Consider the following 25,084-nt stretch of genomic DNA (forward strand, 5'->3'; position numbering starts at 1 on the left):
AATAAGTAGATCTAACACCAAGGCCACCTGAGTCCCAGTTCAGGGCAGGGTCTTGTGCCCCCTGGAGCCACGTAGATCTAGTGTCAGCCACTTGAGTTCACTGACCAAAATGTCACTAGATGTCCTTCTCTCTCCCTCATGTCGGGGCTTCCTTTGCTCTTTCTACAACACAATCCTTACTTCTCCAAATTTCAGCGTTAGTTTGGGGGTGAGAGAGCACCCGCAAAGGAGAAGGCTCCTACAGCTCTCAACCTCCGGCCCCTCCCCTAAGCGCCCGGCCTTAAGAGCTCGCCTATTGACGTTGACAGACTGAAGTCTTACCCAATAAGTAGGCAGGGTGGGTCGCCGTAGCCCTATCGGCTGAGAAAATACAACAACAGGCGCACCCAATTGGCTGACACCGCAACTCGAGCTTTCCGGGTCTTTCCATACCTCGAGCGTTTTTCTCCAGAGGTGGGCCAGAGAGGGAGCCAGAAAGGATCCTGTATTTGAGTAAGTTAGTTGCAGCCTTGAGTGTCCTTTGCCGTCGGTGGAGGGGCTGCTGCTCTCTCCTTACGGAGGTCGGGATGGGGCTAGGGGAGGTCGGGATGGGGCTAGGGGCGTCCGGGGAAAAGGGCAGGGAGGAGCGCTCACGTGGAATACCGACCTGAGTGGGGCGTGGGTGGCGGTCTGGGCCCACGAGCCCCGGAGCGCGGAGCCTGGCCTATCCTGTGGGGTTGGCTCTTCTGCCGCCCATACGGGGCGGAGGGGACCCTAATGTCGCCGAATGTCGCCGCTGATGTCAGACACTTAGGTGTGACCCACTTAAGTGTGTTTTGATGCTGAAGGCCCACCCACCACTTGGCTGTGGCTGTACTGCAGGCCTGTACGCGGTATTTCGCGTTGAAGTTCAGATTGTGATCGAACCCCAGCCTTTTATCAGAGACTGAAAGGGTCACGATGAGGCTGTCACCTGCCCAAGGTGGTGTCTGGGCTCCTACGCAGCGAACTAGCAAGCCTCGGTGTAGACCATCCTGCCGAGTTCACATCCGCTCCGAGTTGTGCGTTAGTGAGAGAGCCAGCCTTTCTACTCTAGTTCTTCAGAGTCCCGGGGGCCTCCAGGTCTCCCCCAGGGGTCTGCAGAAACCGTGACACATTCTCCCTCTTGGAGATCTGCAGACATAGTCTTGTGAATGGACGGGCACAGCAAAAAGGAAAAAAAAACAAAACAACAAAAAACGATGGGGCAACTTCCGGGAGAAAACAAAATCCCACAGCCCCCAAATCTGATTTTAAATACCTGGAAATTAGCTGAGATTGTGCCCTGTGGGTTTACAGGTCCAGATCTGACCAACGGGGTGGAATCCCAGTTCCACCACTGTGACTTTCTGAGTATGTTAGCCCTCTAAGCCTCAGTTTCCTCCTTGTAAAATAGAATTAAAAATACCAGCTCAGGGTGGGAAATAATACACACTCCGCCGCCTGAAGTATTTATTGAACAAGTATTAACAGAAAACTTTTAAGGGTTTTTTGTTTTGGGGGGGGGTTCTGTGTGTGTGGTTTTCGGTCCCCCTCCTCCCCGCCACTAAATGGAACTCCACACTGACCTGTCTGCATTTTTCTGTTTCTCGATACTTTAACCACTCTGAACTTGCTTTTGGGGGTGGAAACCTTACTGTTCATTCGGCTTTACAAACCAGTGGTTTCCGCATTACAGTGCAATAGGCACCACGATCTTACTGAATTTCCCTGTTGTTGGATGTTTAGGATGTTTACCTCTTTATTATAATATGCTGTAGTAAACATCTTCTTGTTTTGGAATATAATTCACATACCATAAAGTTTATATATTTTTTTCTAGTACTGGGAATTGAACCCAGGGCTATAGGGTAACTACTTTTTTTTTTTTTTTTTGGTATCAGGGATCAAACTCGGGACCTTGTGCTTGCAAGGCAGGAGGTGGAATCCCTGAGCTAAATCCCCAGCCCTTGTAATGTAATTACATCTCTGACCACCACCACCTTTTTTTTTTTTTTTTTTTTTGACGTAGAACTTCTAAATTGCAGACTGGGCTCAAACTTGGCCCACCTCCTCCTGCTCAGCCTGTGCTGGCATTAAAGGCCTGTGCCACTACACCTGTTTTAAAGTCACTATTTTAATTCACTATGTAGTTGGTCTTGAACTCACTATGTGGCTCAGTCTGGACTCAAACTCACAGCAGTCTTCCTGCCTTAGCATCCCAAGTGCTGGGATCACAGTTGTGCACCACTGCACCTGGCTGTGTGGACTTTTTAGCTTGTTTCCAGGATTGTGCAAGTAGTAGTAGCATCACTACTATCTAATTCCAGAAGTTTTATCACTGCCTAAAAAAAGCATGTGGTCCAGGGTTCCAGAGCTGAGTTATTTATTGGGCTTTAGCCCAGGGCTTCCAGCCATGGAAACTGCCAACAGCCCCAAGGCTTCCCAACTCGGAGGGTTTGCCCAACTGGGAAGCCTGCTGCTGCAAGCAGGGGCTACCCTTGTGTGGGCAAAGGGAGTGAACGGGTGCATGTAGGCTGCCCACCGCTTAGCCGCCCTCATAGGCTTGCTCTGGGCTGCAGACTGCAGAAGGGGATGTTAGAACAGGTCTTGGAGAAGGGGAAAGGAGGTGGAGGCGGTGGGGCAGGAAGCCCATATCAAGGCAGGAAGCCTTTGCGGTGCACTTGGGAAAACTGGAGAACTGCCTTGCTGAGGGCAAATCACCACCTCCGCCAGTAATCCCGCCACTTTGAGAGAATGGCACAGGAGGATTGCAAATTCAAGTCATCCTGAGCAATTTAGGGAAACTTTATCTAAAAGTAAAGGTGCTGGAGATGTAGCTCAGTATAAAGGCCCTGAATTCTAGCCCAAGTAATGCCAAAAAGGGGAGGAGGTTGCTAGGCATGGTGGTGTGCACCTTGCATACCTGTAATCTCAGCACTGCGAATTCAAGCCCAGTCTGGGCAGTTTAGCAATTTAGTGACATCTTTCTCAAAATAAAAAATAAAAAAGGAATGAAAGATGTAGCTCAGTGCTCAGGCATTGGGTTCAACCCCCAGTATCTGGAAAAATAAAAAGTAGGCTTCCATGGAGGTCCAGGTTTAAAGCAAGGGCTGCGTAACTGCTCAGGAGTTTGCCTGACTTGTGGATAAACAGAGGCTGAAAGACTGGAAGCCAAAGTTGTTGAACCTCGGAAAGCCATTGGAAGCATTATAAAGACGAAAGGGATGACCTGCCAGCAAGGGATGGAGAAGCAGAGCAGGTACCTGATTGTAAGGGAAACATTGGCACAGTGGTGGTCTGTGCCTGTGGTCCCAGCCATTCTGGAGCTGAGGTGGGAGAATCGTGTTAGCCCAGGAGTTCAGGATCAATCTGGGCAACACAGCAAGATCCTGTCTCAAAAGAAAAATGACACATGAGGGAGCCCATCTAATGGACATGTTTCACAGTCAGAAACCAAATTACAGAGACCAGCAGTGGGTGTTACAACTCATATGGAAGAAATTATCCAGTTTTTTTTTGAGAGGGAGTGTTGTTTTGTTTTGTTTGTTTTTCTGAGACAGGGTCTACTGTGCAGTCCAGGCTGGCCTTGAACTCATGAGCCCAGGTTGGCCCAGGATGGCCCAGATCTTGTGATTTTCCTCCCTCAGCCTCCTGAGTGATGAGGTGCCATAGGTGTGTCCAACATGCCTGGCTTACAGCCACGGTTTTGCAAGCCAGAAAATGAAAGATGTGAAGACTGTGTTTTCAGAATATATCGTTATTGTGATATAGAGTATATACCATTGCTTACCAAAGTACACACTGCTGCCTGCCCAAATGTACAAAAGATGATGCGGGAGAAATTTGCAGAAGCACTCCCTCAGGTATTCATCTTGTTTAGATATTGTAAGAGTACATTCATATTTGCCTTTTCAGAAATAGCTGTCAGCCAACAGGACAGGTCCCGACCCACCTGTCACCTAAGAGAGGATCAACAAGCCAATGATGAAAGATGAAGAGTTGGATACGCAGAAGAAAGTTAATTTTAAATACACCGCCCCTTCCCTTTTTATCTTAAAATGACTCAATGAAGGATTACTAAATTGTAAAGTTTAGGTGCTGGCTTGCCGAGTTCAACCTTGAAATGAAATGCTGCCAAAATGGGAAAGGAAGGAAATTTATGCCGATAGAAAATAAGAGGTTTTTAAAAGAATATTACAGGAAAGGGGATTTAGCTCAGTGGTTCCGCCCCCTGCCTCGCAAGTGCAAGGTCCTGAGTTCGATCCCCGGTACCAAAAAAAAAAAGAATATTACATATTTGGGGCTGGAGATTTAGCTCAGTGGTTTCACCACCCGCTGAGCAAGCGCAAGGACCCGAGTTCAATCCCCAGTACCAAACAAACAAACAAACAAACATATTTGATCATTTCAGCATTTTACATAATGAAGTATGGGCCTTTTTTGTTAGTTCCTCTTTTTTTTTTTTTTTTTTTTTTTTGGTACCAGGGATCGAACTGGGGACCTTGCGCTTGTAAGGCAGGCACTGGAACCACTGAGCTAAGTCCCCGGCCCCTTTTTTTTTTTTTAAAAGATTGTGGATTTCAAGGGCAGGCATGGTGGCGCACGCCTGTAATCCCAGCACTCAGGAGGATGAGACAGGAGGATCACTGCAAGTTCAAAACCAGCCTGGGTTACATAGTGAGTTCAAGGCCAGTCTGAACTACATAGCAAGACCCTGAATCAAAAAGAGTGTGGATTTCAAAGTATTTAGTATTGATGTACTTTAGTCTAGGTGCTGGTGCTGTAATAAAGTAATTATAGGGCCGGGGATTTAGCTTAATGGCACTGAATCTGCCTCAAAAGTGCAAGGTGCTTAGTTCAATCCCCGGTACTGGAAAAAAAAAAGCAAGTATAAAAACCAAAAGATCTAACAACTATAGCTTAACTTCCTTTATGTTGATGCCAGAAAAAGATCATGTGTGAGTCTGATTAAATACAAATTCCTTTCCATAAAACCTTAATGAAGCCAGTTCCCTTTTTCTTTGATTGAAAGAGGACATTTCAGATATGATCTGTAAATTTCCCTTTCAACGAGAGCATAAACAGAATGAGAGAAATGTGACACCCAAACCTCTCTGGTTTACACGTGTGGATAAAGTGTACGGTTTGGCTTACGTGAAAGTTGTATTCAGCCTGATTCTGGTTTTAACCACTTACCAGTCCAAATATTTAAATACAGGATAACAAAAAAATCGCATTTTTTGGTTAATTTTTATAGGATAATATAACAGAAAATATAAAAACAACAGTTTTATCAAATTTATTCAATACAAGAATCAACTGATTGACATGACACCTGCATATGTAAGGTGTCAGTATATAAACAATGCACTGCCCAAGTGACCCTGGAGGTAAACTATTAAGTGGTTAGAACAAAACTTTTGTCATACTAAAGTGTTATATATGGTTCTACAGGTTTCTGTTTGTTTCTTTGTGGATTAAACCTAGGTACTTTGCTCTAAGCTACATTCCCAGCCCTTTTAAAAATTCTTTTTATTTTGAGACAAAATAAAATTACTAAATTGCTGAATTCTCCAGGTTTAGCTTAAACTTGCAGTATGCCTGCCACAGCCTCCCAGAGTGCTAGGATTATGAGAACGCACTACAACACCTGGTGGTACTATGGTTTTTGGAAAGCTGATAATTTGGTGAAATGTTTCCAAAACAAAACAAACTTGGGCCGGGGATTTAGCTCAGTGGTTTCACCGCCTGCTGTGCAAGCGCAAGGACCCGAATTCAATCCCCGGTACCAAAAAAAAAAAAAACTTGGGGTAAAATAGTGCAACATAGGCCTTTTCAAACTTGAAGGAAAAAAGGGAAAGAAACATACATGGAATATAAATTATTTAAAATTCTATAGAAGCCAAGTGAGTTCGAGGCTACATAGTGAGACCCTGTCTCAAAGAACCCTAAAAAAAAAATTCTATAGAAATTTTACCAAGCTATTGCCTCATTAATGAAAAGATATATAGGACCGGGGATTTAGCTCAGTGGTACTGTGCCTACCTGGCAAGCACAAGGTCCTGAGTTCAATCCCCGGTACTATAAATAAATAAATAAGGATATATAGTCAGTCACTCTTGAAGATATGAAATAGCTTAATCAGATATGAACTCATGTAGAATAACTAAAAAGAGCAGTTATTCGTAACAGCCTTTCCAGAAAGCTTTAAAAGAAAAAAAAACTTTGCCAGTCATTCATTCCTCCTTCTCTATTTCCACCCCCACTACACTCTCTCTTTCTCTTGATTTGCCTGTCCTGGACATTTCCTATACATGGAATCATAAAATATGTGACCTTTTGGGTCTGGCTTCTTTCACTTAACATAGTGTTTTCAGTCTTCACCCACACTATGCAGCCATCAGTACTTCATTCCTTTTAATGGCTGAATAATATTCTGTTGTGTGGATGTGCCATGTTTTGTTTAGCCCTTCATCGGTGACTGGAAACTTGGGTCATTTCACCCCTGGGGTTATTATGAATAATGTTGATTTGAACCAATTAGTTCCAAAGTTTAATAGCCATATGTTTTCGCTTCCAAGTATATATCTAGGATTGGAATTGCTGGATCACATGTTAGTTCTAAACTTTTGAGGAACTGTCAGATGTTTCTCCAAATGGCTGGGGCATTGTACATTCTGAACAGCACTATGAAAGTGCTCTAGTTTTTCCACGTCCTTACCAACACTTGTTACTGGTTGGTTGGTTGGTTGGTTTTGTGGTGCTAGGGATCAAACCCAGGACCTCATACATGCTAGACAAGTGTCTACCACTGAGCTATACCCCAACCCTGTTTGTTTTTTTATTATAGTGGTCCTAGTATATCTCATTGTGATTTTGATTTGCATATACTTATCCTTTGCTTATTTTTTAATTGAGCTTATTTCTTATGGAGTTGTAAGAGTTCTTTAGTCTGGATACCAGACCTTTAACACTTACATGGTTTACAGATACTTTCTTCTATTTTGTAAGTTTTTTTTTTTTTTTTGGTACCAGGGATCGAACTCGGGTCCTTCTGCTTGTGAGGCAGGTGGTGGAACCACTGAGCTAAATCCCCGGCCCCAATTTTGTAAGTTTTTTCACTTAGGGTGAAAGTGTCCTTTGATCCCTGAAAGTTTAATTTTGATGAAGTCCAGTTTTTGTATTTTTTCTCATGCTTTCAGTATCATAACTAAGAAACTTGTTGCTAGTCCATGATCATTTAAGGACATGATGGGTTTAGAGCCTGGATCTGTTTTAGTTGATTTTAGTAGATGAGATCTCATTATATTGCCCAAGCTGACCTTGAGCTCCTGGGCTCAAACAGTACTCTTGCCTCAGCCTCTTTATATATAGCTGGGACTACAGGCACAGGCGTCACCACTACAGCCAGCTTGAAGTTGTTCTTTTAAAGGTAAATATCCAGTTGTCCCAGCAATTAGAAAGACTTCTTGGGGTTTGGGGTTGTGTCTCAGTGGTACAGCATTTTCCTAGTATGCGTGAAACCCCAGCACTGCAAGAGACACAGACAGGGATCGGCACTTTTTTTCTCTCATTGAATGGTTTTGACACCTTTGTAGAGTATCAGTTGACGATAGATGTATGGGTTTATTTCTGGACTCTCAATTGGTCTATATCTGTCCTTATGCCAGTATCACGGTGCCTTGATTATTTCAGCTTTTAGTTAGGTTTTGAATTGGGAAGTGTGAGTCTTTCACTTTATTCTGAAAGTTGGTTTGACTGTTCTGGATCCCTTGCATTTCCTTATGAATTTTAGGATCCACTTATCCGTTTCAGCAAAAAAAGGCGGTTGAACCTTTGATAGGGACTGGTCTCTCATTTCTTCCAGGGATGTTTTATTATTTTCAGTGTTTGTCATGCATTTGTTTTCTTAAATATATTCCTAAATACATAATTCTTTTTGATACTATTGTAAATGTAACTTGAATTTCATTTTGTTATATACATTAATATAACTGAATTTTTTTTTTTTGGAACTGGGAATCGAACTCAGGTCCTTGTGCTTGCGTGGCAGGCAGCGAAACCACTGAGCTAAATCCTCGGCCCTAATATAACTGATTTTTATAAGTTGATTTTGTAGCCTATAACTTTGCTGAATGTACTAGAAGTTTTTTGATGGATTCTTTAGGATTTCCTATATAACATTGCATCTACAGATTGAGATATTTTCACTTCTTTGGCTCTTTGAATGCCTTTATTTCTTTCCCTATTTGTCCTACATAGAACTTGCAGTACAGTGATTAATAGAGAGCAGACATCTTTGTCTTGTTCTTGGTTTTAAGGAGAAGTTTTCAGTCTTCCAGCATTGGTGATGTTGTTTGCGGAGTTTTTGTAGATCCCCTTTAACAGGAATTCCCTTCTATTTCTAGTCTGTTGGGTGTTCTTATCAGGAAATGATATTGGATATTGTCCAGTGCTTTCTCTGCATCAATTGAGAAAATCATGTGGGTTTTCCCAGATCTATTAATTCAGTGTGTTACATTGACTGATGTAATTAGGTTGAACCAACCTAATTCCTGGGATAAATCCCACTTGTTCATGATGCATAATCCTTGTACTATGCTCTTGGATTTGGCTTGCTCTCATTTTATTGAGGATTTTTGTGTCTGCATTCATAACACATATTGATCTATAGTTTTCTTCTGATGTTTTGTTGTCTGGTTTTGATATCAGGATTCTATTGGCCTTGTAAGGTTGGTATATATCTTCTATATAATGTTCTTTTTTAGTGCTTGCTTCGGGAGCACATATAATAATGTTCTTTTTTATTAAAAAAAAAATAGGATCTTATCATGTTCCCCCAGCTACCCTGAAACTCCTGAACTTAATCCTACTGTCTCAGCCTTCAGCCTATCTTGTGGTTGGGACTAAAGGAGTGTGCCACTAACTGCCACAGTCTTTTGAATTATTTTCTTGTGATTTTTTTTTTTTTTTTTGGTACCGGGGATCGAACTCAGGACCTTGCACTTGTGAGGCAGGCAGTGGCACCACTGAGCTAAATCCCTGGCCCTATTTTCTTGTGATTGATTCCCAGAAGAAGGAAAATATATGTACATTTACAAGTTACTTGATAAATGTTGCCTAATCACTTTCTAAAAAGTCAAGTCATGTTTATTTATTATTTGAGATTTCTTTTTAGGATAGCCATCTCTTAAAATTTACTCTTTTTACACCTTTAGAAACTTATAAGATTTTCGGAAAGGCAAAGCCAGCCTGGGCCTCCTGCAATACATTTTAAAGTCTGTGCCCTGTGGAACAGCTCCAGGGATGTTGGACGCAGCATTTCACTTCGCAAATTGTTATTGCTTGTTCTCCACCTAGAACAGAGTTTCTCAATCCTGTGCTGTTTTAGGCCAGATAACTTTTTCTTTTCTTTTTTTCTGGGGGGTGGGGTTTGAACCTGAGGCCTTGGACTGAGCTACTTTGCCAGCTCTTTTATTTCAAGACAGGATCTCATTAAGTTGTCAAGGATGGCCTCAAATTTGTGATCCTCCTGCCTCAGCTTCCCAAGTAGCTTGGATTATAGGTGTGTACCACCATACCCTCATAGAATAATTCTTTACTGAAGCTGTCCTGGGCCTAAGATGGTGGCTTTTACCCACTAGATACAGTACCAGTCCCCCTCATCCCTCCCAAGTGGGGACAAACAAAAATGTCCCCAGATATTGCCAAATGTGCCCTAGTAGACAAAACTGTCAGTGGTTAAGAATTACTGATCATCCAATGAGAAACGGTGGCACACACTTAATCCCAGCTGTTCAGGAAATAAGGTAGGAAGATCACAAGTTTGAGGCCAGCCTGGGCAATTTAGCAAGAAGACCGTGTCTTGAGAAAACAAACAAACAAAAACTGACCTCAGTGGTAGAGCACTTACAGCAATCATCAAATCACCAGTACCGGGGCTGGGGATTTAGCTCAGTGGTATCACTGCCTGTTGCGCAAGTACAAGGACCCAAGTTCGATCCCCAGTACCAAAAAAAAAAAAGCTGTTTGGGGCCGGGGATTTAGCTCAGTGGTTCCGCCACTTGCTCCACAAGAGTAAGGACCCAAGTTCGATCCCCGGTACCGAAAGCAAACAAAAATCACCAGTACCACAAAAATAATCACTGAGGGCCTGGGGATGTAGCTCAGTGGTGCTGCATCTGCCCAGCAAATACAAGGTCCTGAGTTTGATCCCCAGTACCAGGAATAAATAAATAAATAAGCTGGGATAAAGGGGGGCTGGGCAGGGATTTAGCTCAGTGGTGCTGCTGCCTGCCTCACAAGCGCAAGGCCCCAAGTTTGATCCCTGGTACCAAAAAAAAAAAATCGCTGAGCTATAAACTATGGTACTTGCTCGATTTCATATGACTTAAAAATTTGAGCCAAGGATTTAGCTCAGTGGTTCCACTGCCTGCCTCGCAAGTGCAAGGACCCGGGTTTGATCCCTGGTACCACAAAAAAAAAAATTTGAGTTGAATTCTCAGTATACATACATGTATGATACAGTTTGTATGTGAGAATTCAAATCTGTATCTTTAGTGTTGGTTCTTCTCTAGATTCCCAGGCCCTTTTTGCAACTACCTACATCTTAAGATTGGTGTGTCCAAAATTAGCTGTAGTTTCTGCATGCCTCCAACTGCTCTTCCTCTATCTTTGGTCTCCTAGCTCATGACACTACCAGTGATTCCCTTTCCCATTCTTAGGTTCTTTCCCCTCCTCTCCCATAAAGTTCACCTCCTAAATCTTTCTAAATTCAGGCTTCTCTCTTCCCAGTGCCACTTCCCTAGTTTGTTCCTCTCAGCTCTGCTGCGGCAGCAATCCTTAACTCTCCCCTGTTCCCTGTGCTGCTGCCTTTAAGGTGCATTTCAACGTGGGTCACTCACCTTGCACTGCAGTCCTCACCACTGAGCCTGCTAGCCTCTCCAGCCTCTTCCCAGAATCCCTTGTGCTGTACTTGGCCTTTGCCTGCCTGCAGGCCCCTTACCCTACTGTCACCTTGGACTGTGCTGCAGCCACCCCACCCTGTCCTGTCCACACAGGGGCAGTCACTCTTCTCTCTCTCTCTCTCTGTCTCTCTGTCTCTCTGTCTCTCTCTCTCCTCTCTCTCCAAAGCCCCAGGGGAGACCTGGGTCATTGGTTGACAGTGAGTGCCACAAGCCCAGGGACCACAACTTACTGATTCCTGCCCACTCCCCAGTGCCAAGCCCAGAGCCTGATGTGGAGTGGCTGCTCTGTAAACATGTGTTAAGACTCCTAGAGCAGAAGGAGGCTACCTGGCATTTACAGGTAGCTGCAGGGGTTTTTTGGTTTTGTTTTTGTGGGGTTTTTTTTTTTCCAAAAATTTACTCAGAGCCAACTAGGTCATGGGCACTAGTAATAGAAAAGAGAGATGAGATGGGATTATAAACAAAGTTTAATATAGAGAGATAAGTACAGTCATAAACTGTGTGTAAAGTGGATCTAGAGAATGAACTGTTTGCATTTGGGCAAGGCAGGGTCCTCACCCTTCCATAGACCTCTTTTGTTTTGTTTTGTTTTGTTTTGTTTTTTGTTATTTTGAGACAGAATCTCGAAATGTCGTTCAGGCTGGCTTTGAACTCACTTTGTAGCCCAGGCTGGCCTTGAACTTGTGATCCTCCTGCCTCAACACCAACTTTGGGAAGGAGGTGATCATAGTAAATTCCTCAGCAAAACATTTTAGCAGAACAGGGAGGAGGGAGGACGCCTGTGTGCAGTGGGTTGAGGAATATTGAGAAATGAAGATATTGAATTTGTATATAAAGAACATTCTTTCAGAATATTTGTTTCTTCTGGATTGGAAGTGGGACACATACAAATAAAAAACCTGAGCATGTTTATAAGCTGAATTAAGCAGAGGGAGACATTAAACATATGGGAACAGAAGTATACAGAGTCTGGGGAGGTATGAGATCAACAGCCAGGTGGGATGGGTGTGCCTTGAAAAGGTCCTGGAACATGACTATTCCTCAAGGCAGAAGACAGAGGGCCGGGGATTTAGCTCAGTGGTTCTGCCGCCTGCCCTGCAAGAGCTAGGACCCAAGTTCAATCCCTGGTACCAAAAGAAAAAGACAAGACAGAACTAGTATAGGCAGGTGTTTGTGGGGTAGAGGGGAGAGAGCTTAGCCACAGCCAGCTGTTTGTTATCACTGAAAGCTCGATCGCCATCACTGTGTTACAGTGTTCATGGCTTCTCTTCTCTGCGAGAGGGAACTGTGCCATCCATCCAGGGTGTTGGGGAGGAAATGGAAAAGTGCTGGAGGAGCTCTCTATAGGGAAGGCACAGATGCCAAGAAGCAGAACACGCACACACAGGGATGTATGTGACATTCTCTTTTCTCTTTTAGGAACAGAAATGAATAAAAGCAGCAGGCAGAGTAGGAGAAGATATGGGAGAAGAAGCCGCCAGCAGAACTCTTGGTGCAGACAGCGCCATTCCAGTGAGAGGCAAGTGTGCCAGAGCTGGGAGCCAGGCCTGCCTAGGTCCGCTGTGCATTTCATACTCAGGTCCCCATGCACCTGAGGAGAGCTGTGTATCCAGTAGGTTCTCTGGGCGTGTGGCTGCTGTGGGTCCATCCACCACTCTGAGCAGTGAGGGGGCACAGCTACATACACTCTACTTTCTTTCAGAGTGACTGTGGCTTCTGGTCAGTGTTATCCATATGGTTACAGGAAGACATTACCTGATACAATTGGTGACCTACTTCTCTATTTTAGTTTGGTTTTGAAGTCTATATATGAAACATTATACATAATATATACGAAAGTTTATTTAAAAAGTACACAGGAGACTGAGACAGGAAGGTCACAAGTATAAGGCCAGCCTTGGATACATAGGGAGTTCAAGGCCAGCCTGGACTGCATAGTGAAACTCTCTCTCCAAAAAAGAAAAAGAAGAAAAAAATTTTTAAGTGAAAAATGTAGTGAACATCATGTATCCAGCACCCAACTTAGAAAATAAAATTTATACTGAGTTGAAATCCCCAGTATAAACATTTTCTACATTCTGTTTGTTTTTCTTCATGAAGGAAGTCCGGTTTTGTCTTGGAACAAGACAGCTCCCCTGGCCTCAGGAGAGGATATCAGCTCTGCCGTTGAGGGCTTCTGCAAGACTCCTGGGCACCCCTGCCTTCCCACAGCCCTCAGTGTCACAAGCTCCCTCAGCACCAAAAGGGATGCAGCTCCCAAATTTTAAATTCTCCCCTGGTTCAGACCACCTTTTAAAACAGACTTGGGCCGGGGATTTAGCTCAGTGGCACTGCACCTGCCTTGCAAATGCAAGGTCCTCAGTTCGATCCCTGGTACCGAAAAAAACAAAAACAAAAACAGACAGACTCTTTTTTTGTTTGGTTTTTTGAGACCAGGTCTTGCTATGTAGCCCATGCTAGCCTCGAACTCATAGCAAGCCTCCTGCTTCAGGCTTGAGTACTGGGATTAGAGGTGTGTGCCACCACAACCAGCAAAACAGACAGATTTCTTAGTTATAGAACTGTAAGATGTCAAATATCAAGATGCTTCTCTGGAACAAATTAACCCAAACAGTAACAGAAGCATCCAGAAGTTGTAGAAGGAACAAGGGCTTTAGACCCAGGAGCTCTGCTTTCTCTTATGAAACTGGGCCAAGTACCTCACCACTCTGTGCCACTGTTTCTTGTATGAAACAGGGCCAATAACCTCTTACGAAGGAAAGTATGTAAAGCCCTAAAAGGCTGCCTGGCTCCGAGGAGGCCCTTAGCACATGGTAGGTCTCACTGGGAAGAAATTCTCAAATTCAACCCATATTACAGAAAGGTCAGGACCGTGCCCAGTGTTTGCATGTTTCCTAAGGAGACCATGGATACTTTTTGGGCCCTGGGCCTTTCCCAAGAGCACAACATGTCACAAAATGTGATTCGTGCAAGAGCCCCTGCCCAGCTTTTGCAGAGTGGTTTGGAAACCTGCTGAGCACAGCTGCCCTCTGGGCTCCCTGTGGAAAGAATGGAGCAGCAGCCTCTGGATGAACAACACAGACATTTGTCATGGCACTTAATCCTTCCTCTTCCTGCTGACCACAGATGAGCTGCCTGGGGAAGCTGTGGGCCAGGAAAAGAGGAGTAAATAATTTTCCCTGAAGCTCTGCATAGTATTTATGGAAGAATGTTTTTTCATTCCCTTACCCTAGTTTTACAATTTATATTCCTTTCAGTGTATGCATGTGCAGGGAAGTAATTCTTGATTTTTAGGCCAGCATGGTGGCACACACCTATAATCTCAGCACTTGGGAGGCTGAGGCAGGAGGATTGCTGCAAGTTCAAAGCCAGCCTGGGCTATGTAGTGAGTTAGTTCAAGGCCAGCCTGAACTGCATAACGAGGCCCTGTCTCAAAAAAAAGAAGAAAGAAAAGAAAAGAAATTCTTGATTTTAAAGTCAACTTTATCAGGATTCCAAATAAAGATCTTTTGCTTTGTCACTGTATCCTTCAACCTGTAATTGCCACAAGCCGCTTGTGGCTTTACCATTCCAGTGTTTTAGCCATGGCTCTGTCTCAGTGTCACCAAGCAGATTACTCTACCTCTGTACCAGTTCCTCCATCTGTGAGGTTGGCTAGCCAGGTACAATTTAAACTCTTCTACTACTAATCCAATAAAGAATGAAATTCAACTGCTGTTGAGCTGACAGATGAGCCTGGCTGGTAAAATTCTTATTGGCAAAGATTTCTATTCTACTTTTCATCTGAAAGATTCCAGAAGACCTCACAAAAGGCTCACATGAGAAGAGGAAATTACTGTGACATGCACCCTCTCTGAAAAAAAAAAAAAGAGATAGACAGACAGAGAAACCAGTTACCCTCCTTTTGGTGTATTTCTAGAAAGGAGTCAGTTCTCCCAAAGTGATCAGAAAGGTAAGGGGCAAGGGATGCAGAATTGCTCGGGTAGGACCAGAGTGATTGGGAACTCAGGCTCTGCACTGCCCTTCATCACAGCTGTGTGTCCTCAGGTGTATGACAGGGCCACGGCAGAGATCGCAGGATTCTGGACACGACAATGAGGAGTCCCCATCGACCTCATCCAACACCAATGGGGATTCTTCTGCGCCAGGTAAGGCAGCTGTTGGAAAAGACTTCTCTGGCCCAGCAGCCAGGATCAATGAAGCCTTCCCCTGCCAAGTTCCCTGGTATTGTCTCTTCTGGCTGCCCGTCCTCCTCGGCCAGGCTCAAATGTGTCTATCTCCTCACTTGCATGGGAGTCACCAGCACATTCCTGGCTTGGAGGGAATCCTAGAAGCAAGTTGAAACCCTGAAGGAAAGAGCTGCAGTGTTGGGAAACAATGGTCTTGGGGCAAATGTCTTCCCCAGGACTGAACTCAGTCCAGGATAGGGACTGACCATGCCTTACAACAGACAGGCAACTGGGCTCCTTTTTAGGTGGGTCCATTCCCAGCATTTTAAGTTGCCGAATTTAATGTTTATTCATTAAAGATCTACCAGGGTATTACTTCGACCCTGAAAAGAACCGCTACTTCCGCCTGCTCCCAGGACATAACAACTGCAACCCCCTCACAAAGGAGAGCATCCAGCAAAAGGAAATGGAGCGCAAAAGACTGCGGCTGCTAGAGGAAGAGGAAAAAAAGAAAAAGGTGGACTCCACGCCCCGCCCTCCACTCCTGCCAGTTAGACACCCTGTGAAGCTTTAGCACAGGCCCTTGAGGGAGTTCCGCCCCCAGCCCCACCACTTCCCCAGACAGGGAAATGGAAGAGAATAAGAAGAGCAAGGATCCCATTCCGCTCCCACCCCCGCCCCACCTTTTCCTGTTTGCTAAGTGTCAGCAGTAGTTGGGGAAGACTGTACTGCCCAGGGGTGTCTTGGGAAGCAGCCCAATGGAAGTTGAGTCCCTGTAAGTTTCAAACAGGAAATCAGTCCGATGGAGTGCCTCAGGCAGTCTTGCAGACAGATTTGGGATGTTTTGCTCAGGACTGCCCTGGGGGGATGGAGGGTAACTGCGCCCAGAACCAGAGTCCAGACTCCTCTGCCCTTGCAGGCTGCTTCTTCCTGGGTTCAGACAGACGGCCTCGGCCTCAGACAGAGGTGTGGAGCTGACCCTCAGCCCCCCCCCCCTGCCTTGGTGAGAGAGCCTTGTCCTCCTGCCCAGGGGAGGAGGAAGTAACTAATTCTGACTTGTAAAAGACAATGTCAGATTTTTATGCATCTCATTTCTACCCATTTAACACCTGTTTCCTTCATTGCATCCTGTAAAACTAACACATTTCTGTTATCCTACAACACAAGTAAATCTTCATTGGGTCTTTCTTTTCTTTCTCTTAATTTAGAAAGTAGCTAGAGTGGGATTTAATGCATCTTCCTTCCTACGAAAAAGCCAGCTGGGTTTTCTCAACGTCAACAGTTACTGCCGGTAAGACAGTGCCTCGATGTCGTGTTTTCATGAATGTTCTTTCCTATTTGCTTCTTTTCTTTTTTATTTTTTCTTTTGTAATAGTAGGGATTAAACCCTGCATGGGCCTCATACATTCGAAGCAAGCACTCTGCCAAGGAGCTGCACTCCAGCCCTTTGTTATTTTGAGACAGTCTCATTAAGTTACCAGAGTTGGCCTCAAAGTTTTGATCCTCCTGCCTCACCCTCCTGAGGAGTTGGGATGACAAGCATGCACCACCACTCTTGGCATTCTTTCCTGTTTCCTATTACTGTGGTCTAAGAATCCAGTCGGGAGAACCCATGGGCTACTCTATGAGGAGTCTTCACAGATGAAAGGCCCCAAGGTACCCAGCTGCCACATAAACCAGGCCCTAGAGACTTATCCTCTCTCTCCAGTGGGGAGGGAGGAGCAAGGATTTAGGCAGAAATCACTCAAGCTGTTTACTCTGTGATCCTCCTACCAACATCATTCCTTGAGATTTCTGCCTCCTTCACTTTCCTTTCTAATGAGTTGTCACCAGAAATGGGCCATTAAATGGATATGTGCATACTAAATGTATCAAAATGCTTGGGATGCCTGATATGGAGCGATTTGCTCAGGATACAGCCAGCAAGGCAGGATCTGTCTGACTCTGGCATCTGAGCTCCTAACCCCCTTCCCCACCTTATTCTGCCTCCCATGCATGTCTGACATAGCTTACTGGGGCTCAGTCCTCTCACCTGGGAGCAGTGTGCCTGTCAGGGGCAGCCAGCCTTGCAAGGACTATCAGGCAGGGCAGGTGCCCTTTGTTCCCTGGTTCTGAGTAGGGAGAGGTAATGGTATCTCTTCCCTTTGCAGTGGAGGGGAAAGGGGTGGTCAGGTGGGTGTCTACACGCCGGGGCACTTCCCATTGCCCTGTGTCCTTCAGCCTGTTGGCCATCCCTCAGGGACATTGGCTTCATCGCAAGAGAAGGGTGTTGTACTAGGCAGTCTAGGAACAGATCCCTCCTCTTCAGACATTCTCTGAATCTGGAATGTGCAGTGCTTCATTTTAGTTTTCCCCAACATTATATGAGAAAACTAAAATTCAGAATTTGGGGGTTCTCGCTCAGCTTCATTGCTGAGAAGTAGTACAGAGAAGTAGTACAAACCTTTAGTCTGGTTTTTATTTTGTTTTGTTGTGTTTTTTTGGTACCGGGGATCAAACTCAGGACCTTGCACTTTCGAGGCAAGCACGGTGCCATTGAGTTAAATCCCCTGCTTGGTTTTTATTTTGTTTTGTTTGACACAGACTCACTCTGCTGACCAGGCTGATCTTTAACTCCTGTGCTCAAACAATCCTCTTGCCTCTGTCTCCCAAGTAGCTCAGACTCCAGGTGCTCACTGCTATGTGTAGCTTCTGAGTCTCCTGCGTGAGCATCCTGCTCTGGGACCATCCCTCCCTGCATCTGTTTTCCTTCTGTAGCTTAGCCCATGAGCTGCGAGTGAGCTGCATGGAGAGGAAAAGAGTTCACATTCAGCGCTCAAATCCCTCCACTTTGACGAGCGACCAGTTCAGCCTCATCCTGGTGAGTTGGAAGGCCTTGTCTGGATGAGTGCTGGGCCGTGGCTGCCATGCCCTGGATGCTTCATGGTTGTCATCAGGCCTGGCTGTGTAGAAGCCAATAGCTGGAAAGCAGGCAATATCCTCTTGGTTTTAGTTTGAACCTACCTGCTGGCCACCTATAGGTAGGTTCCGATCTGGCAGGCTGTGCTGTGACCATCGTCACCCTCACTCCACCCCTGGCATTTGACATAGATCCTAGGCCCAATTACATGTCGACTAAGAACCCTTACAAAATAACTTCTCTGACTGGATTGTATATGCAACTAAAGAGCTATTCAGTGACCTGGAGCTTCTGGCCCCTCCTACCCCTGGGCAGGGATTGGTGCTGAACCTGAAGCTCCAGGGCACCTTCACTTGCAACAGGCTCTGACTCCCTTGCTTGCTGTGTCTGTCAGGAGTCTGCAGGCCTGGGCATCTAGGGCTGCACGTTAGCACCCCTCCTTCACATCATTTGTAAGGACTGGGCTGGAAGCCAGGCCAAGTGCCGAAGCCCAGGGGCCAGGGAAATGTCATTGGAGAGCTAGCAGGTCCTCTGCAACAGAAGGAGCCTCTCCTCTCCAAAGGCCGGGGAGAGTGAGAGGAGAGACAGAGTGATGTGTTTTGGGAGGACTTGAGGCTCAGCCTCAGACTCAAGGTTGATTCTGAGTCCTCTTGCCCCAGGGCACCTCCACAGGGAAGCCTTGCCAAGTAAGGGGTATTAGGGACAAGGCCCAGATTCTCTGCTTTGCTTTACTCTTTGTGTGTGTTTGAGGCTGCAGTTGGACTGGAATCAGTAGAATATATTCTCACAGTGGGTTCCCCATCATTGGGCTAAGTGGCGGGGCTGGTGAAGGTTGTGGTGTGTGGAGTCTGGTGCTGCACACGCTGCTTATTACAAGCCTGAGCACCCAATCCCCACGCTCCATCTCTTCCCCGTCACCCAGTGTCACAGGGGACTCTGGCTGGCTGCTGTCACCCAAGGGCTGGGAAAGGCAATTCGCCATCATAGAGCAACTTTTCTGATCAGATTCTACTCAGTGTTCATAGTTCATCCGGGAACATAACTCTTCTTCCCAAGTGAAATTGCAGAGTTTGGGCATTTTCACTGGCATCCAAACCCTTGTGCTTGTTACGTGTGTGTGTGTGTGTGCGTGCGTGCGTGCGTGCGTGCGTGTGTGTGTGTGTGTGTGTGTAGCAGTGTAAACAAAGCCATGAATATATAGGGAGTTTTTGCTTTGAATTATTAACTGTTCTATTTCTAAATGAAAAAAAGAAAATTTAAAAATAGCCCACATCAGGGCTGGTGATTTAGCTCAGTGGTGCCACTGCCTGCCTTGCAAGCACAAGGTCCTGAGTTTGATCCCCGGTACAAAAAAAAAAAAAAATAGCCCACATCCTAATGCAGATTTTCCTGCTGTATTTTTATGCAGTATAATGTACATTTTTCTTTTATGTGTACCTTTCCTTTTTTTTTTGGTGGCAGGGGTCAAACCCTGGACCTCACAGATGCTAAGCTGGTGCTGCATTTGTTTTCTTGTTGGAAATCATCATCTGTAATAGGAGTACAGTTTGGTATCCTGCTTGACCCATTAACAATTATAACTAACATTTTCCATGTCTCTGTGTGGTTTTCATGATGGCCACATAGTATGTTCCTTTGGGCTGACCCTGACTCTTCAAACCCAGCTCTAGTGGAGTGAGGGGTCACCACTGACCTCAATCTTCATGGCCACACCCCACCCCCACCCCCACTAATCCTAATCCCCACTCCCTGCTCCTGAAGTGGTAGAACAGCCTCCCTGTGAACTTTGCCCAAAGGTCACTACAAGTACAGAGTGAGGGAAACTTAGGTCATCTTCATGCTCTCTCATGGAAAGGAGCTGTCACCTGGGGGAGATGCATAGAGTGTGGAGGCCAGGAGAGATGAGCAGGTGGACTTAGCTCATGTGGCTCAGCCTGGGAGGTCACATGCAGCCCATTCCCTCCAGGCGGATACCAACAGTGACCGACTCTTCACAGTGAACAATGACACTGAAGGCGCAAAGTATGGCATCATCAGCCTGAGTGGACTGAAGACTCCTGCACTCAAGGTGCAAATGCTTGAGAACTTTTACTTCACCAGCCGTAAGGTACGTCATCCGGCTCTTCAGCCTCAGAGCCCTTTGGGCCCAGGGGCTCTATAGTAGTTGGCCACAGAGAACTTTGTGTAGGAGGCAGGGCACAGTTACTTCATTTTTCCAAGGATCAAGTAGGTTGTTGGTTTCTGAGGACCCACGGACCTACAGGAAAAGAAAAGGAGCCTAGGAATGAGTGTCCTGTGTTGGAAGAGAAAGTTAACTTAGATGGTTGGGGTAGGCCCAAGGCAGCACTGCTTTACCTGGTTCTAAGGACATTCCCTCCAGGAAAGTCAGGAGTTTCTGGGACGTGGGCTACAGTAACTGGCCTGAATGAAGGAGTCCTCTCCTTACATCAAGTCAATACATCCATCACCAAGCCAGTCTGTGCCCCCCCCCTTAGGTTTAAATAAACACAGAGTGCTCTCTATCTAGGGGTGACCTTTAAATTCCAGTGGGGTGGTGGCTGCATCTGTAAGAAGCTGTGACTTATAGGACATGAGAGCCACAAGGTCGAGACAGCTTGAAATGGCTTGTGAGTAAAGTAAGATACAGCACAGTTTTGGAGTTAGGTTTGTCCCCTGCAACTGTGGAGAACTGAGCCCCAGCTGGTGAGTATATCAGCTTCCTTGTATAGGACATATGCTGGTACAGAAGGGTGAGATCTGGGGTTTGCTTCCTTCTGGCCCCATTGAGGCCCCATATGGCAGGACGGAGAACTCTCCTATCCTCAGAATGCTTATGCTAGCCCAGTTTAAGAGGAATGAGACCTGCAGGAAAAAGTCCTATGTCTGTTTCCCTACAAGTAACTGAGAACTTGGCCATTTCTCTCCATGAGCTGGCAGTCAAGCCAATCGTGCCATCTTGCTGTGTGGTTCCTCACCAGGTGAATTCTGTGTGCTGGGCCTCGCTGAACCACTTGGATTCCCACGTTCTGTATCCTTTGGTGTGGACCTTGGATCTGTGGGCTTTGTGAGATGACATCTTAATGGCAGAGGACTGGGCTATTCTGCACTCACGTCTTGCCCTTTAGAAGCAAACTACACTGGGTAGACAACAGGGATTCCTTTGAAGCACAGAGCAGCAGTTGAGATCCCATGACGACTCTCTGGGGATGATGTCGATGTTCCTGTGTGCCAGACACTGTTCTGGAACTTCACATGTAAGTAGAGGAGATAGGATCGGAACTCAAGCAGTCTGGCTCCAGAGCCTCCCACTCTACCACTATGACTTGGGGCTTTGGGGCACAAGACACAGATGTGGCAGCATCTGTGCCAGAGAGTTGGTGCTTTGGCACCAGAAAACAAAGAAATGGCACAGCCTTGGGAAGGAGCCCTCAGTTCTGCAGTAAAGGAGGAAAACAGTGGTTATTCGGGCCTGGGGTCCTCCCAGGGACGCTGAGGTCTGGGTAAGAGAAGGAGGTTCTCTTGCCATTGGACAGGTCTGTGGGCCCAGAGGCCTAGTACAGCCTTCTGTGGTGCACTCTTCACTCTAGTCATTGGTTTCCCAGAGAGCCACCAGGGCTTTTTTGCTAGGAACACAGTGACGAATGGTATCACAGGACCTAAGCCTTCCTCTGGGACCTCTGGGCTCTTCATGCTACAAAGGACTTGTTTGACCCAAAGCCACATGTTGATGATGCTTGTCTCTGGTTCAGGCCCATAACAAATGAGTTCTTGAACCTGTGTGCTGCCAGTCCACTTAACACTTGCTTCATGAGCTGTCATGAGATGAATGTTCATTAATGTACTGTATACCAGTTTCAGCACTTCATTGATCCTCACCAAATGAAAGCTGAATCAGAACCTTTATTTTTATTTGCTTCACAGTACCACATTTCAAAGGATTTAAGGCTTGAAGTCCATCAATGATCTGATTATAATTTTTATGTAAGACACAAAACTGTGTTCTGTAAACTGCAGCTTTATGTGGCTGTCATCTGATGGGACTTTGGCAAGTGATGGGGCTGACCGCCTGTTACTACACTGATCTAACAAGAAGGAAGAGGCCACGTTTTACAGAGAGGAAACAAGAACCTCATGCTCATTTCTGACCATAAAGCAGTGTGGTGTTTTCTCCCATTTCTCCATGGCCAGGAGGGGGTGAAACCCCGAGTAATTAAAGCGTGGTCTGTCCCAGCTCCAGAGGTGGCTTGCCACCTGGTGGTCATTCCAGGTCCACATTAGGCTTTTGTGCTTCCACTAAAGTTCCCAGAACTTTGCTCCTTACAAAAAGGAAATCTTCAGACCTGCATCCTTGTTCAGACCTGCATCTGCATTTTGCACCAACAGTGGTGCGAAAGAGAGATCAGAATGAATTCTTTTTCCACTTAACTGGGCTCTTATAACTGTGCCCTGCTAAAGGAGTAATCTATGGTCCTGACCCTGTAAGTACCATACAAAGTTTGAGTATAACCTGGGTTTCAGCCACAGTGACTAAAAGTGCACATGGATAAGGATTTCTTCCCTTATCCTTACCCTATAAACCCAGAAGCAAAAGGTCTATATAGGAAGAAATTGAGCATCTGGTTTTAGCAGTGTCTGTAGACCAGAGATACTATTTAACAGAGCTTACCACCAAAGGTCACATACACATCACACATTCAGATGGTTGAAATGCTAACCTGGTGGCTTCTTTGTTAGTGCTTTTTAATGAACCACTCAGCCAATGTCTGTTGGGCATATATACTCACTCTGCAAGGTCCTGGAGAAAGACAGCTCAACAGGTAGTCAGTCCGTGAGGGCCTTTGGATGCCACAAGGATGCAAGAGTTGTCCTCATGGATCCTCACATGGGAAGGAAGGGACAGGAGCTGCCAGCAGAAGGGTGAGTCAGGAGAGGGGTTGGCATATTTGGAACCTGTTTGGTATCCCATGATGTCTCTAGCTTGGTAGGGTCTTCCCATACTGAGTCATCAGAGCTATGGAGTGCCCCAAGGACTGTGATCATGGAGTGACATTTAAAAAGAGTCTTGGTAGCAGTGTGGGGATGTAGACTGGCAAGGGTGAGACTTCATCAGAGGCTGCTGCAAGACCATAAGAAGACAGTGGTGAAGGCATGGTGCTGCAGGCTTGAAGGAGAGTAAGAGCCTAAGAGAAACCTTCATTCTAGCCAGAGAATCAGGTGACAGGAGAACATTTCACAATGGAACTCCGGAAGTGGTAAGTTAGAAGCCAAGAAGGAATGTGCAGATAGAAACTTGGCTGTGTGGCCACAGGGCAGGACTGGGACTGACAGGTGAGTCTAGGAGATGATGGAGATTAGAAAGTTGGAGTGGATATTCTGTGTGCTGTCTTGCACATTTTAAAAGCATAAACTAAAAAGAAAATAAAAAAAAGCATAAACTGTACTTTAGATCATCGTATGTTTGTAAGTATCACAACAAGGCCTTAGAAGAACTCACACACAACTTCTGTCTGGGTGGGGGAAAGAGGAGATTTGGACTGGGGAGGGATTAAAGGGGGCTTTTAACTATATCTGTGATACTTTTTTCCTTTAAGTAAATCTGAGGCTAAATTGGAAGATGTAATCATGTTACAGCTGGACGATCAGCATTACTCACTGTCCTATTTCATGTGTTTTCTAAGTTTTTGAAGGGTACTGATGTCCATTTTTCTCCCAGAGGAGATCCTTGTCCCTTATTGTCCTTAACGGCTTCTTCCAGGCTGTGCCTCTTGGGATTTGCACAGACTCCAGGCTGTGCCACTTTGATCCCAGCGTCGCTGTTCACCAGTAGTCACCCAGGTACAGGGTCCTTCCCCTCAGAGGAAACCAGAGCCTTGGGGGAGGTTTCTGTCCTCTGCTTTCTAGGAGCTGTAGGTGGGGCTCAGAGAGATGTGGGAGCCAGAGGCTGGGTGCCCCTGAAATGGAGCACAGGGTGGGGCCACACTGTGGAAACCCTGAGCCTGTCCCACAGTCAGTACTGGGTGCACATGCACTTCTGGTAGTGTCTCCTGCTTGTACCCCTTGTGGGTCACATCAGCAGCCAGACCAGTTAAAATGTATGTGTAACCTGTGTGAGTCATCAAAATATTGGTTTGGGCTGCCTGTGCTAACCATTCAGAAGACACCTTAAGCCCCGACTACCTGTGTATGGCAGGCCCTCCTAGAGATATGTGTGCACCCTGTCTTGCTGAAGTCAGTTTGACTGGTCCTTCCTGGCAGCATTCTGGATATTAAGTTTTCAGCCTTTCATAGATTTAGGATCTAAGACAAGGGTCAGCTGTAAGAGTCCAGATTTGGGGCAGATGTGGCACAAATCCTAGCACTGTCCCTTACCCCTTTGAACAAACTCTAACCTCTGGACAGTGAAGACAGTGCCTACCCCATTGGGTTCCATGCAGAGTCTGATGAGGCTGTGCATGTTTAGCCCAGTGCCTGGCATTTCATTGCACAATAAGCATAGGAGGCAGAAGTGTGTCTCATCACCATTTTACAGATGAAAAAACTGAGATAAAAGAGAGGGTCAGAATTTGCCTCACAAAACTAATTTTTAGTGTTAGAACTCAGGATAAAAAAAAACTCAGAAGGGGCCAGGAATGTAGCTCAGTTGCACTGTGCCTGCCTGGCAAGCTCAAAGTCCTGAGTTCAATCCCTGGTACTGGAAAAAACAAAAAAGTAGGGTTATCAGTTCCCTTTGGGCGGGAATCAGGGTAAAGGTAGTAACTGGGAGAGGTACGTGAGGGAGGCGTCTGGAGCATGGGCGTATTTTCTGTCTTAACCTAGAGAGAACCTTAACCTGGCACATGGCTGAATTCACTTTGCGGTTTCTCGTGGAGTGTATGTATCCTTATGATTTCTATCAGTGCACATGTGTGTTTTGTAAATGTTTTGCTTGACAGTGTACAGCTGGTAGTGTGATCCAGGACTGAAATCACCTTTTCTGTGACACCACACTGCCTTCCTGATAGCCGTTAGTACTGTGCACTCCACAACCTGCACTGTTAACGACAATGACC

The 25,084-nt window shown here is 45.7% G+C and overlaps 1 protein-coding gene across 6 annotated transcripts in view; it reads left to right on the forward strand.

Moving 5' to 3' along the window:
- Positions 1-371: 371 nt before the first annotated feature.
- Dcaf4 (DDB1 and CUL4 associated factor 4) overlaps positions 372-25,084 on the forward strand; it is a 33,388-nt gene continuing 8,675 nt past the window's right edge. For 2 of the 6 annotated variants that reach the window (XM_087195356.1, XM_004837257.4), the window contains exons 1-10: positions 372-492; positions 12,387-12,486; positions 15,015-15,115; positions 15,496-15,653; positions 16,345-16,427; positions 17,894-17,996; positions 20,002-20,142; positions 20,966-21,063; positions 23,791-23,870; positions 24,852-24,905. In XM_087195356.1, the coding sequence (XP_087051482.1) occupies positions 12,395-12,486; positions 15,015-15,115; positions 15,496-15,653; positions 16,345-16,427; positions 17,894-17,996; positions 20,002-20,142; positions 20,966-21,063; positions 23,791-23,870; positions 24,852-24,905 (910 nt within the window). In that variant the 5' untranslated portion in view covers positions 372-492; positions 12,387-12,394. The remainder of the gene's footprint in view (positions 493-12,386; positions 12,487-15,014; positions 15,116-15,495; positions 15,654-16,344; positions 16,428-17,893; positions 17,997-20,001; positions 20,143-20,965; positions 21,064-23,790; positions 23,871-24,851; positions 24,906-25,084) is intronic. The other 4 variants (XM_087195357.1, XM_004837258.4, XM_004837255.4 and 1 more) reach the window with 3 other exon arrangements.

Source organism: Heterocephalus glaber, unplaced genomic scaffold (assembly GCF_053883595.1).
Source record: "Heterocephalus glaber isolate CG9 unplaced genomic scaffold, H.glaber_assembly_v1.0 deba00001608, whole genome shotgun sequence".
In the NCBI taxonomy this organism is placed as follows: Eukaryota; Metazoa; Chordata; class Mammalia; order Rodentia; family Bathyergidae; genus Heterocephalus; species Heterocephalus glaber.